This window comes from Colobus angolensis, unplaced genomic scaffold (assembly GCF_000951035.1).
Source record: "Colobus angolensis palliatus isolate OR3802 unplaced genomic scaffold, Cang.pa_1.0 Scaffold30, whole genome shotgun sequence".
Taxonomy (NCBI): domain Eukaryota; kingdom Metazoa; phylum Chordata; class Mammalia; order Primates; family Cercopithecidae; genus Colobus; species Colobus angolensis.
This window is the reverse complement of record NW_012116266.1, coordinates 2,959,792-2,973,889: the sequence shown is the minus strand read 5'-3', so window position 1 is coordinate 2,973,889 and position 14,098 is coordinate 2,959,792. Positions and strand designations below refer to the sequence as shown.

The 14,098-nt window shown below is 46.2% G+C and overlaps 1 protein-coding gene across 5 annotated transcripts in view; it reads left to right on the top strand.

The window, feature by feature from the left end:
• Positions 1-14,098, top strand: part of NRP2 (neuropilin 2) — a 115,558-nt gene that overhangs the window by 69,991 nt on the left and 31,469 nt on the right. For all 5 annotated transcript variants that reach the window (XM_011949889.1, XM_011949888.1, XM_011949887.1 and 2 more), the window contains exons 12-14: positions 264-404; positions 11,229-11,491; positions 13,031-13,127. In XM_011949889.1, the coding sequence (XP_011805279.1) occupies positions 264-404; positions 11,229-11,491; positions 13,031-13,127 (501 nt within the window). The remainder of the gene's footprint in view (positions 1-263; positions 405-11,228; positions 11,492-13,030; positions 13,128-14,098) is intronic.

Here is a 14,098-nt window from a genome sequence, read left to right as displayed (position 1 = left end):
CTGAAGCCATTTGGTGGCCTCATTTATAATTGCTTACTATGGGAACCACTGGCAGACTTGGCTTTCATGCCTGGGAAGGATGAGACCAAAGCCTGACCCGAAAGCCAGCGATCGCCAAGATGAGTTAAATGAATAAGCAAAGGAAGCCACTTCTTTCTCTGCTCTCCACTCAGGCCTTGCCAGCCATTTAAATAGTACCACTGTGGCTGTTCTCTGAACCCATTTCATTTGCCTTCCTTTGGGTTATTATTTTCCCCTTTTAGACAAAGATTTGCAGCTCCCTTCGGGATTCAATTGCAACTTTGATTTCCCCGAGGAGCCCTGTGGTTGGATGTATGACCATGCCAAGTGGCTCCGGACCACCTGGGCCAGCAGCTCCAGCCCGAACGACCGGACGTTTCCAGGTAAGCCAGCTGTGAGTGAAGAGATGAAAGAGTTAAGGCTAGCCTGTTCCACATACTTCAACCCCAGATTCCCTTACAATAGCTTTGTAACTTCCCACCGCAGAGCAATCCTCTGTTCTTTGCCCACAAACCACCACGGTCTTTGCTCAAGACGTCACCTCAAAGAATAGCCGGTTGGTGGTTCCCAGCCTCTCTTGTGATTACAGCACAGCCTGGAAGCTGGGAGGGAGAGGGGGAAGCCAAGAAAGAAGAAAGAGGAGAAAAAAAGAAGGGACAATTGGGAGGCCCTAGGAGATGGGGTGAGTCAATGTCCTCTTGTTCCCGTAGCCAGCACCCACTGCCATTATCATGGAGCCCCTTGTCAACTTCGAGCTGGGTACTGTTCCTAAAATGGCTCATGGGGAGACCACTGGCCTTGAGTCTGATTTATACACCTCTGAGGGTGCCATTGCTTCTACACCAAGTCAATTTGAGGGACCAAAATGCGGCCACACCCATGGGTATCTAGCAGAGCTGCCTGGCACTTGGCTTCTAGAAGAGTATTGCTGCCAGTCCTGGATACATTGTTAAGCCCACCCTTTTAGTTTCAGAAAGCCAGATTTCAGAAGCCTCTCCTGACACTGCTGACAAGAAGGGGTTGCCTCTAGCCCTTCTAAACAGGTAGCAAGTGTTGTCTGCTCTCTCCGCTGTTACGTGCTTTCACAGCAGTATCATGGTAAATGTTTAACAATAGGCTTTTTAGGGATTAAAAAAAAACAACAGCTGCTTTTTAACGTTTGTCACTTTCAGTGGTGTAAACACCCTTACCATGGCTCCACTTAAGCTACCAACACAACATCAGTGGAGATGGAGTTGAGAAGTCAGTAATAGAGCATTATACAGTTTTTTTTCCATTGTGCAAATACAGTAGACAGAAATGACTCCAGAAGTATAGATATTGATAAAATGTATTAAGATAACTAGCAAGTGTTAAGTTTTGAGGATTTGTTACCTTTGTTTTTTTAATACAGTGTATTGAATTATAGGTTTATATAATTTAATTTTTACCAATGAATACATTTAACAACTGGCTTACAAAACACTTGACAAGCAGCTCTCACAAGCTGGTACACCCTGGCTCCAGCACAGCACTGAGTGACTTTGAATTCTCCTGTACCTCTGGCCTGGACCTGAGACCTCCATAAGCACTGGAAAGGAGAGGGGTGAATTCTGGAAATTCAGTAGATCAGTTTGCCAGAATACAACAGAAAAAGACTAGAAAATAAAAGAAGGAAAGGGACCTTCCCTTCTGCTTCTCACCCCAAGCACTGGCATGTCCCTTCTTCCTGGGGGGCGGCAGTGGGACAGACGCTAGGAGAGCACTTGGAGCTGGCCTCCTGACACAGCCCACACTTGCTTCCCCGGAGGGTCACAGTGCTTGATCCAGAGAAAAACATTTTCATATTTCAAGTGTTTATCTCTTCAGCATTTGAGTGCTCAGAGAGATTAATATCTGAAGATCACCACGGCCTCGAGCAACAGAAGAGAACACTTACCCCAGTCCAGCCTTAATCACCCTCCCTTCTCTGTTCACTGCAATAATGTTTAATTAATATAATGAGCCTCCTGCACGTTGGGAAAAAATACTTATTTTTATAACCCAGCCTGGATTTTTCATTTCATTTCCACTCCTTTGAGACTGCATCCAATTAATTCATGGTTGTTCCCAACCCCCATGTTGTATCTGAATGTAAAGAAGGTTTGTGGGGTCTGTGTAGGTGTGCGTATTCTAGCGTTAATGTGTGTGTGCATGAGTGTGTTTGTGGTTTCTGTGCATGGGTGTGTGTGTGTCTGTGTGGTACTTACCTCAGCAGAGGTGCTTTGTGAGAAAGGATATAGCCTGGGTCCTCTGCAGGCTGGGGAGGTTGGCTGTCCTCAGGTTCATTCTAATGATTCTGGCCTCCTCCCTTGTACTCTTCTAAGCATACTTTTTCTGGGAGTGTCTGAGGGCAGCCCTACCCAGGCCACAAGGCCACCAATTACCGAGTCACAGCTCTAGGGGAGCTTAAGTGACCTCCCTTTGACCCTGGCCTGGACCTCTGTTTCTTCACCCATTCACCACCACCTCCTCCTCGTCCAGTCCTGGCCTTTACCCGAAAGCCCCTCTGGCTGGCCCTTGCTACTGGTGGTTGGGAATTCTAGTCTTTGTCCTCCTTCCAGCTGATTCATTACACCCTGTGGTTTGGGAGGGCTTTTCAGAGCGAGCTTACAAAGTGGGCAGAATTCCAACCTTTGGCTGAATGGATGGGGACAGCGAGAAAATTAGGGCCATAAGGAACTGCTAAATCTAATGTTGTTCCTCCCTTAAGATATTGAAAGGGAAAATAATTATTTTCCTATTCCAGAGGAATCCCTGAAGTTTGGGAAAGTGGCACTTGTAACCTGCCTCCAGGAAACAAAATCATAATATTGTTCTCAGAGCCCTTCCCTCTATCCTCTGATGACTTTATGAACCGGTCTCTGTATTTCCTATTTTCCTTCTCCTTACAAAGCTCAATATTGGGCTTTAAGCAGGAGAGGAGAGAAAGCCCTTTCTGTTCAGGGTGGTCCTTTCTTCTTCTTCATCGAAAAAAAAAGGAGGGGGTAGGCCCTGAGGGGATTGGGGAGAAGGGAAGCAGCTGGCTTGGTTGGGGGCAGAGCAACTGCTAATGGGTTCAGAGCGGCTGGCGCCCACGGAGTCAGCCTGAAAGCCTGTTGTGTGCCACACTCTGCCATCCACAGAGGGGACCGTCCCACTCTTCACGAGCATGTGCCATATGCTTCATCCCCTTATGAGATAGGCAAACAGAAGTAATGAAATTTAAGAAAGGAGGTGTCTCCATCAAGTGTGGGGGGCACCAGGGTGAAGAGACAGGTGGACAGGAGAGGATCTAGCCGTGTTAAAGTACCCAACACAGGCCATTATGATGAGCAGAGCCTGTGGAAGCTGCTTACATTCCTTGGATATTTTCTGATTTCGTTGTTTTCTCATATTTTCTTTCTTTTTTTTTTTCTTTTCCTTTTCCTTTTAAGTAAGCAATTAGTTCTGTTCTTTTTGGCCAGTGGTTGCCTAAGGCTGACAAGACACCCACTGGTTTCATTCCACTGTTTTTGTTTTTCAAGATAGTCTTTCAAGCCACTCAGTATTTCTGTTTTTAGTTCTTTGCTTGTGGCTTAGCAGCCTGGAGGGTGTTCACACCAGCCTCTCGGGACCCTGTTCCAAATTCAGTGACCCCTGCTAGCTGTGGAGGAACACTCCGTGTTCTCTAAGAAGCCACGTTGGCTTTCCTCTGTAGTGACAATGACATAGGAAGCACCCCCTTAGTAGGAAATGGCATGTTTCCTACATTCTCAGGTGCTTTAATCATAGGCAGTTTTGAGAATGATCAGAGCCCAGCCTTTAAGAACTGAGGCAAAAACTCATAGGGTGAGCAGGTATCTAAAGCTGCCGCATTGAATATGGTAGCCATGAGCCATGTGCAGCAATTTTATTTTAATTAATTAAAATGACTGCAGTCAAAACGTCGGTTCTGCTGTCCCACCAGCCACATTCCAACGGCACAATAGCTACACTGTATTGGTCAGTGTATAGACAGGGCATGTCACTGTATACACGGCATCATCACAGAGTGTTGTATCGGACAACACCGCTCTGGTGCTTTGGTCATCAACATGAGAGCAACCTCCAGGGACCCTTGCTGATGCTTTAGTTCCCTGGTTTTGGTATGAACCAAGAAGCAAGTAATGGAGGGATGTGTCTTCTCTGAGATCTCTTGATGGGAGTGTTCAGTGGCTGGTATCTTTATAGCTGTTTTATTCTCCCTCACTGGATAACTACAGTAAAGTAAGCAAGTAACATGGCATTAGATGGTGTAGGAACTATTGTGGCTAATCAAAAAGAGCATTGTAAGTAAATATTAATACTAAGTAAGGTCAATAATTGTCATCATTGTGATTGCTGCAGTCATTATTATTGTCAGGAATGAGACAAGACGAGATAAAGGGTACTAGGCCAGGTCAGCTTCAGAACCCTCCAGTGTGTGTTCCCCCTATATGTGTATTCTTTGATTCGTGGGCTGGCCTTGTGAAGTCTGATTACAGTGTTACCTCAATGACTTTAAATCATGAAAGTGATAGATAGAAAGAAAACAAGCGAAGCTGATACTGAGCAGAGGTTTGACTGCCTAGCCACAGCCTATAGGATTGAGGGAACAGAACCTTTACTCTAGGCTCAAAAACAGGCTCAAGTGGGAGTAAGTCGAGAATCTTAATGTTATTAAAGATCCAAATTTTACAAACGGCGACGGGCTATTCCTTCAAATTTAAGTGGTAAGATTGTTAACACCTCACTGGGGCTATTTTGCTGCAGATTGGGCCATTGAATGAATTCCGTTAGAGTGGGAGACCAGAGCCTTGATTCACTGGAGGCACACACAAGAAAATTAAGTGAAGTGTGGGTGGGTATGGTGAGTGGGTGGTTGCAGAGAAATCAGGAAATAATTGATGAGTGAATTTACTCATAATGGGCTTGATTTTTGACAGTGAGCAAGTGGTGACTGAATTGAAAAGCAACTCTGAGTTCAAAAGATCAGGTGGGACCGACGGCAGCACACAGTTCATTGAATTGCTGTTAGATTGAACTAGCTTCAGAAAGAGGTTACTGTGGCTTGGCTGGGGCACAGACACTGCAAATCCAGAGACAGAACTTCCTGGGCTCTGGACCATGATAGATAATTAAAGATCAGGAGCAGCCTGGCTAAAAGAAAGCCAACAGTCAAGGAATAATTTCAACTGGAAAAGAAAAGGATAGAGGCCCTTCTTTAAGGAAGGTAGAAAAATGTCCCTGGCTTTGCAGGAAAAAATAACAGCAGGAAGAAGCTTTCTTTACCCTTTTTTTTCCCCTGCAAATCATGATTGGTTGAGTCCCCCAGCAGTGTGTGGATCGATAATGAAGGGGCAGAACGACAAGACTGCCTCAATGGCAAAACCTTCATGAAAGCCGACATAGCGAGAAAACAGCTCTGGGTAGATTCCTGCAAGAACTAGGACTGAAACCTTCACTGTCCACAAAATGGTCTGTTGTAAACCTTGAGAACATCTTGCTAAGTTTATCCGAAATCAGTGTTTCCCTTAACTGGTTGCTAATTTGAGGACCTTAGCAGAGATAGGCTGACCTTGGAAGGCCAGCTGAGGGCTGACTCATGTTTTAAGCATGGACTATGCGAAGAGACTACATCTCCTACAGCACTAAATATTCTTTCAGATGGTCGTTCTAGTAGGAGGGCAAGATGCTAGCTAGGAGATGTACGTGTTGGACAGATGGTGTGTTTGGCTTTGTGATAGCCAGGAGGATCAAGCTGGTGATTTATTTCAGGGTTTGGTGAGGTGTAGACACAACTGATTCCATTGCTGTTGGGCCAGTCGCAGTCACGTGTTCACATGACACTTAAGCAGCTGAAGCCAGATGCGGCCGTAAATCGCCAGGTGAAATACCAGGAGACCTTTCCAGAGACAGCAGCAGGTTAAAATGCTGAACGGCCCTGTCCTCCGTGCTTCCTCTTCACCCTTTTGAACTCCCGTTGTTCATTCCCAGGCGATTGTTTTCCCTGTGTCATTGGCAACAACACATGTTTTGGGTCAAGGACCCAGCAAAATGCCTCCCAAATATGTCAGGTCCAGGAGGAGAGGGATTGTATCTCTGGGACATTATTTCTTCATTCTCTTTCAGCAATGGAACATATTTCCTTTCCATTGTCTTTTTCTTGGAAGCTGTCCATTGCCGGCGTCATAGCCATCAGCTACAAGAACAAGAAGGCAGCTTCCAACAGGCAGGGCTGGTTCTTAGCTGGTCAGTCGTCATGTTCAGGCAACCTCTTGACAATCCAAAGGGCTTTACCTCAAGCTTCAAGTAAATAAAAAAGTAGCCCCCCGCCCCCACCATACCAGCTTTATTCACTGTCAAGTAATCAGTAGCCACGGTATACTTAGAACACCTTCTGTGTCTGACAGTGGTGGGCCATAAATCGGGAGATTCCAGAAGAACAAACTTCAGTTGCAGCCTGTGTTTGATCTCAATATCTACGTGTGGGTGCCATGACTTAAAAGCGCTGAAACATTTATAATAGCTTGGAAGAAGGGTCAGTGGAAAACCAACACTGCCCTAGAAAGTAGACATTTGAACCATGCCCTAGGAAGTAGACATTTGAACCATGCCCTAGGAAGTAGACATTTGAACCATGTCCTAGGAAGTAGACATTTGAACCATGACCTAGGAAGTAGACTTTTGAACCATGCCCTAGAAAGTAGACATTTGAACCATGCCCTAGGAAGTAGACATTTGAAGGGGCAAGGGTTCCTAGGGAAGCAAAGACTACAAGTTTTAATTCTTCACAAGTGAAAATGTCTCTTAAGTCGGAGAACAGAAATTGGCTGTGCTCCATCAGGGGTAGAAGGAGGAAATGTCTCTAAATGACAGCAGGAAAACTTTAAACTGAATTTAAGAAGTTCCTGATGGTTAGGGTTGTAACCTAGCAAACACACTACAGACGTGGCCTATGGAAACTCCTTCTCCGGAGAATTTCAAGTAAAGGGTGGACAGCTGTTCTCGGATGCTTTTGGCATGGTTCCTCTGGGAGGCAGGACTGGCCTGCCCTAAGGTCACTTGAGGTCCCACTCTTGTTCCAGGATCATGTAGTATTTTATTTCATCTACTGTGATGAACACAAAAGACCTGTAGTGAACCGTGCAGGATGGAAAACTTGGGGCCGGCTGGTTTTTGGAGAAAGAGCAGATAGGGGGAACCAGTCGTATTCCAGAGAACATCTTTACTGCCCTCATGCCAAACATACTTCTTTTTGAGTCTTGGATTGGCCTTCCTGGGTTATTGGCGGTCTTTCTATTCTTTTTCTTTCCAAGTAAAATAAAGGCAAGCATAGGAGACAGTGTGTAGAGTGATATTAATAGTAATAACTTTTCCTGAGCTTACTGTGTCCTTGTTACTGTGCAAAATACTTTACATGGCTCATTCCATTTACTCTTCCCCCAACTCTATGCAGTAACACTGTCTTTGTATCCATTTTGCAGATGGAAAGACTGAGGCTTTAAAAGCTTAGGGAGTTAGGCTGGGAGTCCAACCCAGATGAGAAGCTACGCTCTGGCAGGTTTACTCAGTCCACTCAGGATTCAAATCCTACATCACTTCAATTCTCTGAGCCTCAGTTTCTTTTTGGGGAAAATGGAGAAGATGGTGTTTATTTTGCAGGACTAGATTTCACAGGGAAGGTAACATCAGAGGAGGCAGGTAAAGCCTCCCATGCGATCGCACACAGGCAGCAGGTGTTGAATGTGTTCATTCCTTTCCTCCTGCTCTTCTTCTCCCTTCCTTGGGCTTTCCCTGGTCTGAGTCATTCCTTCATGATGTCCCTGGTTCTAATCAGGCCTCTCTCAATGACAGGCGCTTTGCAGCTCAGCATCTCTCTGACTGATGTCTACTGCTAATTCCTTAAATTTACATATCATCTTTCTTCCCTGGAGCTCATAGCACTTAACAGACAAGTGGGGCACAAATGATTTAACGAAGTGAAATCCAGAGGCCTGCTCGTCTGGAGATTCTGCAAACTAGTGGATTAGCTCAGATGTCAGCACTGAATTATGATCCTTCAGCTGCTCATGCTAAGCATGCCACTAGCATTAACTCCCTGGTCTTGCAATGGTCCCTTAAATCATGCATAGAGATTGTCATTTTATTGTGAGAGGGAGAGGAGAGGGGAGGGGGCTACCTGGGGGGCGGTCACTGGAAGGGGCAGACTGTGAAACCTTTGGCCTGGCTGTGCCTGGAGTTTTAGTAACAGGATGGGTAAATAGAACAGACCCAGATACAATCCACTCAGCCCAGTTCTTCACACCTCCACACACATCTTACTTACCAAATTCTAACCATGATGCCATGATTTCCCTGCTGCTTAAGAACGTAAATTCACACAAGTGATAGTATTTCTGCCAAACAATTTTCAGGCAGCAAGTGGGTCTTATTTGTGAAACTGTGAAGGAAGAAGGCTGAATAATAAATCTCTAAAATCTGGTTTCCTTTATATATGAGCTGGCAACAGTAAGGGCTTGGAAATTACCGGGAGCGTGGGAGCATTTGAAGGGTTCTCACTGGTGTCTCGGTACACTGGGTACTTCCACAAGCCACCTTGTCATTACTGGTGCACCTCACCTTTGAAAGGGGCTGTTGGCTTGGGAGGGTAGAGGGAGTTGTGAAGGGATTATATTGAAGGGATTATGAGAAGCTAGCTGATTCTCCTGTCCTCATTTCCAATGTAGAGCCTCATATCATTCTTAACCATGTATTTATCATTCTCCATTCATCCATTCATTCATAGAAACAAAATTTTCTAGAGGAGTGGCATATATATAGCACTGTCTAGGGGTAGAGAGAAGAAGCAGTGTTAAACCTTATTATTTGTAAGACCAGCATTTACAATATAACTGGGGTAATAAGACACACCAAAAAACCAGTTAAATTATAATGCCAGGCAGTGAGTGATTACCTGCTGAAATCCATGGAAAATGGCCTGAAGTCCTTTTAAAAACAAGGTAAAATCAGCAGTACAGTCAGTAAATGCTAGAGTTGTTGAGAAAAGAAGGGGATTAATGTTGCGTGTGCCAGAATCGTTAGGGGAAGAACTAGCCAAAGAGACGGGGTAGGTGGAGTGGTTTGAGGAGTGGAGAATTACAGCTAAGGGAAGAAAAAGCAGCAATGGACGCAGTAGGGAAGCCAGTTTGCCTCAAACAGAGTGTGATTGATTGCAAGGACTTGGGGCAAGCTACCTGCAGAGCAGCTGAAATAAAGAACTTATTGCATGAAGGTGGAAAACCTGCAGTCAGATCTGGGCTCTGCCATTGCAGTCGCCTCTCTACCTTGGACAAATCACTTGAACCTTTCTGAGCCTGTTTCTTCATCAGGTGCAAAGTAAGGTTAGTAAGTCCTAGCTCACAATAATATAGAAAGGATGAAATGAAATATTGCATGTAAATGTGCCTGTAACCTGTAAAGCATTATGCAAGAATGAGCTTTAATTATTATCATTAACAGCAGTAATAGTAAGATCTGATAGGGGAAGCACAGGTTTAGAAGATCTTTGAGGGTCTAATTTGGCATTGGTGTATCCTCCCTCAGCAGACACCATGATTAATTCTCTTCTGTAGACAGCTGCCTTTTGGTTATCTGTGCTGATTTTGGCCTTGCAGAGGTCACACCTTGTGGGGTATGTAGACAGACATGGCTTTGGATGGTTGAGGAGGCACAAACTGGAATCCCACATATGCATACTAAACTGGTCTCATTTGACTTCAGGGGAGCATAGCTTCTGAAGCACTAATCCCAGATAGTCTAACAGGAAGGGGCTTAGGGGAGCAGGGAGGTAGGTGAGGCAACTGGGGAGCCGAGAAGGGAAGAGCTGTTTCTGGGCCACTGATGGGAGGTCCAGCACAGACTCAGCTCTCACCTAGACAGGTGAGGTCAGCAAGATTAACAATAGCAAAGCAGTGGTCCAGGGAGTATTTCATTGATTCTAGGCTCTAGAATCCTAGCCCATCTACCGTGACAAGTCCAGGATGTTCACATTCCCTGTGGTGTAAGGAAGCTCTGTGCACCTGTCCCAGGTTAACATGACCTCACACTAACATGATCCTAAGGCATCTGACATGCCCATGTTCCATGCTGCACATGTGGTAGAAAAGTAGCCCTGACATCTTGCAGAAGTATTCAGCCTCAGATGCCCCTATGTTTCAGGGCCAAAAAGAGGTAGTGAGATTTCCTCACCAAATGCCACCTTGTTCTCTGTACGAGTGGCCAGAACGGTCCTGTACAAGTTGGATTGGAAGGTGCAGGTCACACCTGTGTTCTGCAAGGCATGTAGTCTGCCAACAACAACAAGAACTCGGTCTTCCACATGAGTGTCTGATGAATTTGAAACCAATCAGCCAAAAGGCCATTCTCCAAACATTTGGATTGGTAAACCCTTAATTTCCCGGAACACATATATTCTCTGCTAAACACACAGCCTTTGTTAATAATAATGACAGCACCTTTATCATTGGAGCCATATGTGCCAGGCTGTCTGAGAAAGGCCAAGTTCAAGCCTCCCTGAATCACCCCTTTCAGCTCCCACCCTCTGTTCTGCTTGAAGGTGACACTGGGCTTCCGAGTCACAATCACTAGAGCCCAAGCATCATCTAGGAGCACTGATGGAGACAGAAGGTTTTACATGTCAGCCATTTGGACAGTGCCCAGCCAAGATGGCCAGGGCTGGAAGCACCAACCACCTGGTCATAGTCACCCTCCAATCTAGCAGCCACCTCACCCCCTATAATCTGTTCCCTTGTAATTCAGTCCATCAGGTTGCACTGGCCCTTTGGGTGAGTTAATGATGAATAAGATATGGGTCTGGCCTCGCAGAATCTAGAGGGAGAAGAAGGGCACACGCATGACTAGCCAAGACATAAGGCGGCCGTGCTGGGTGCTCCACGTGAAAGAGATGGAAAGGAAATGATACCTAGAAATAGGCAGGAGGGACCGATTTGACTTAGAGAGTCAAGAAAGGGCTTGAAGAAGACACAGCATTTGAATCAAGGCTTTGCAGGAGCCTTAAGAAAGGGTCACAGAGCCTGGAGAACAAGGACATGAATAAACCAAAGACACCAAAACTCAGTCCCAACTTTCCCCTGGAGAGGCCACAGCAGCACACTGGTGTCTTTCCCAAGTGTTTATCAAGAACCTCTGTTTGGGTTTGTTTCCGCCAGACGACAGGAATTTCTTGCGGCTGCAGAGTGACAGCCGGAGAGAGGGTCAGTATGCGCGGCTCATCAGCCCGCCGGTCCACCTGCCCCGAAGCCCCGTGTGCATGGAGTTCCAGTACCAGGCCACGGGCGGCCGCGGGGTGGCGCTGCAGGTGGTGCGGGAAGCCAGCCAGGAGAGCAAGCTGCTGTGGGTCATCCGCGAGGACCAGGGCGGCGAGTGGAAGCACGGGCGGATCATCCTGCCCAGCTACGACATGGAGTACCAGGTGGGGTGAGCAAAAAGGGAATCTTGTGATCCGTATTTCAATATTTCAAAGGGCCGAGCCCATTCATCATTAGGGAACGTGGTTAAGCGCTACTGTTTTCATTGTGTTTCTCACGTTGCCATGGCAACTGAATGACACTCTTATTTGTTATTCAGAATATGCCTATCTCTACACCCAGACTTGGTTCTTTGTTCCTCCTGTTGCCTTTTTTATTGCTGAAATCTCCAACAAATGTTTCTCCTCTCCATTTTATTTTAGATTGCAATCAGGTAAGCTGACAAAGGGACACAGAAGCCAGGGAAATAAACACAAACAAACACTCCACACACAAGAAAAGAGGTCTGTGGAGCCCCTTCAGATCTGGGGAGGAAACAGGATAATCTCCCAGACCTGTCCCAGGGAGTGTGAACATAGGAAGGGGAACGGGTGCTGTTCACGCTCAGTGGCCAGCAGACCTGAGAGGCTCCTGAGTGAGTGCTCTCTCTGTCTCACCAGCTCCCGGGTTGGAGTTCTGTTATCTCTGCCCCACAGAGCAGGAGACTGAGGCACAGATGGGTATGTTCAGCCGTGGTTGCAACTTGGGTAGGAGTAGACACACTGTGGAAGAGGTGACTGAGAACCAGCCAAAGCATTAACCTTCTCCTCCCCAGACGAGGAGCAGCAACAGATGGCTGGTGCCGCAGCCAACTGCTCACCCAGCTTGCCAGAGGACATGTGCTAGTTTGCAGAGAGGAACCTGGGGAGGGCGAGCATGAGGAATGATTGAAGACCACAGAGCCCAGGGGCTTCTGTGTACAGCCTGCAGTCCCTGCCCCTTGAGGTTGCAAGGCATCCTGAGACCCTCCCCACCCCCATCTGGGTCCCCACTTACTCACCTGAGAGCATTGTATTGTAACTACCTGTTTGCATTTGTGTCTCAGCCACTGGATGGGTGAGCTTCTCTGGACAGAGATCTTGTCTTAATAGGTTTTGTTACTATCCTTGTGTCCAGCGCATAGTAGGTGCTCAGTAAACGGCTGGTGTAAAAACAAATTCTTTTCCTCCTAGTTGTAATAATGAAGCCCTAAGGCAATTTATAATAAGAGGCACAAATCCAAACCTATGTGCTGTATTTCTCACATTACCCCCACCCACTCGTATCTTCCGAGTTTTCAAATACCTGGATTGGGCATTTGAAAGATTTATGAGACAGGAACCTTGAAAATAGTGAGGGAAGTTTCAACCCCCCTTTCAATATTCTCTGATTATGGCCCTTTTAATCAATACATTCTAGTTACTGGACAACAATATCCACCACCTTGTTATATTTTCTTACCCCCTTAAATATGCATTTGATTTGAACAAACTCATTTTAAATTAAGATTTCAAGAGCTGTAGCCATGTGGTCAACAGATGTGTACCAGGTGCAATCACACACACACACACACACACACACACACACACACACACATGCTTTAAGCTACAGCTAACAGAAACTTGGAAATCTTTGCACTGTTTGGACTAGGAGATAACCATGGCTCTTATTCTTCCGGCTTCTAGATTGTGTTCGAGGGAGTGATAGGGAAAGGACGCTCGGGAGAGATTGCCATTGATGACATTCGGATAAGCACTGATGTCCCACTGGAGAACTGCATGGGTATGTGAATATCTGTCTCTTCGTGGCTCTTTCAAATAAGACACCAAGGGCTGGGCTAAGCAAGAGGAGGCAGGACACCATTTTCCAATGCAGTCGTTACCCAGTGGGTGGGGCAGCAGCAGTCTCTGCAGGAGGTAAGGTGTGGGTGTAGTTGTGTCTTATGCTGGGTTCAGGGTGGGGGGTGGTGTGAGGTGAGGGGAAGGCTTATATCCCTGTTCCCAATCAGAAATAGATGTGCGCTAAGTACATGGAGGTTCAGGGTGCCAAGACCCCATCAGCAAACCCCAGCTTTTCGCAAAGAAAATGCTAGAGGACGAGAGCAACTGCCAGTCAAAATTATATGCTGGAAAGGTTTGATGGATTTAATGGAAGCCTTCACTGGTGAGCAAAAATAGTGCATATGTTATGTAAGAGTGATAACACAATTACCTGAGTAGCTCTTTTACATGAATGAATTGCAGAGCAAACTGTGGCATTTGAAGTAAGATTTCAGATTTTTCTTTAAAAAGAATGCCTCTAATGCCTAAGATCCCAAAGTTGTTGTAGGATTAGATATTTCAGGCCAGGTGACTGGCACGAGAAGGATATCATAACCATCATCTTGGTCAAAAGCACCTCAGCAGGCAGTCCACCTGAGATGTACACATTTTCTTCAGGGTCTCCTGCTGCGGATGAGGTTACCCTGACTGTGTCCCTTCAGAGCCGTGGACATTCCCCAAACCAAGAGGGGAACCCTAAGAAGGCATGGGGGCTGCTTTCAGTCAGCAGAGTGGCTGCAGTAACTCACCAACTGCCTTTCTTGGCACACGAGTCCGGGCGTGTGTGTGCTTGATGATGTCAGAAGCACCTGGGACCACCCCAGTCCCTCTGGGCAACTCTCAAGCCCCGGGCATCAAAAAGTAATCCAGGCTTTGAGAAAGTAATCGGCAGTAAGTGACTGATTACAATGCTTTTGGGACCCATTTCTCTCT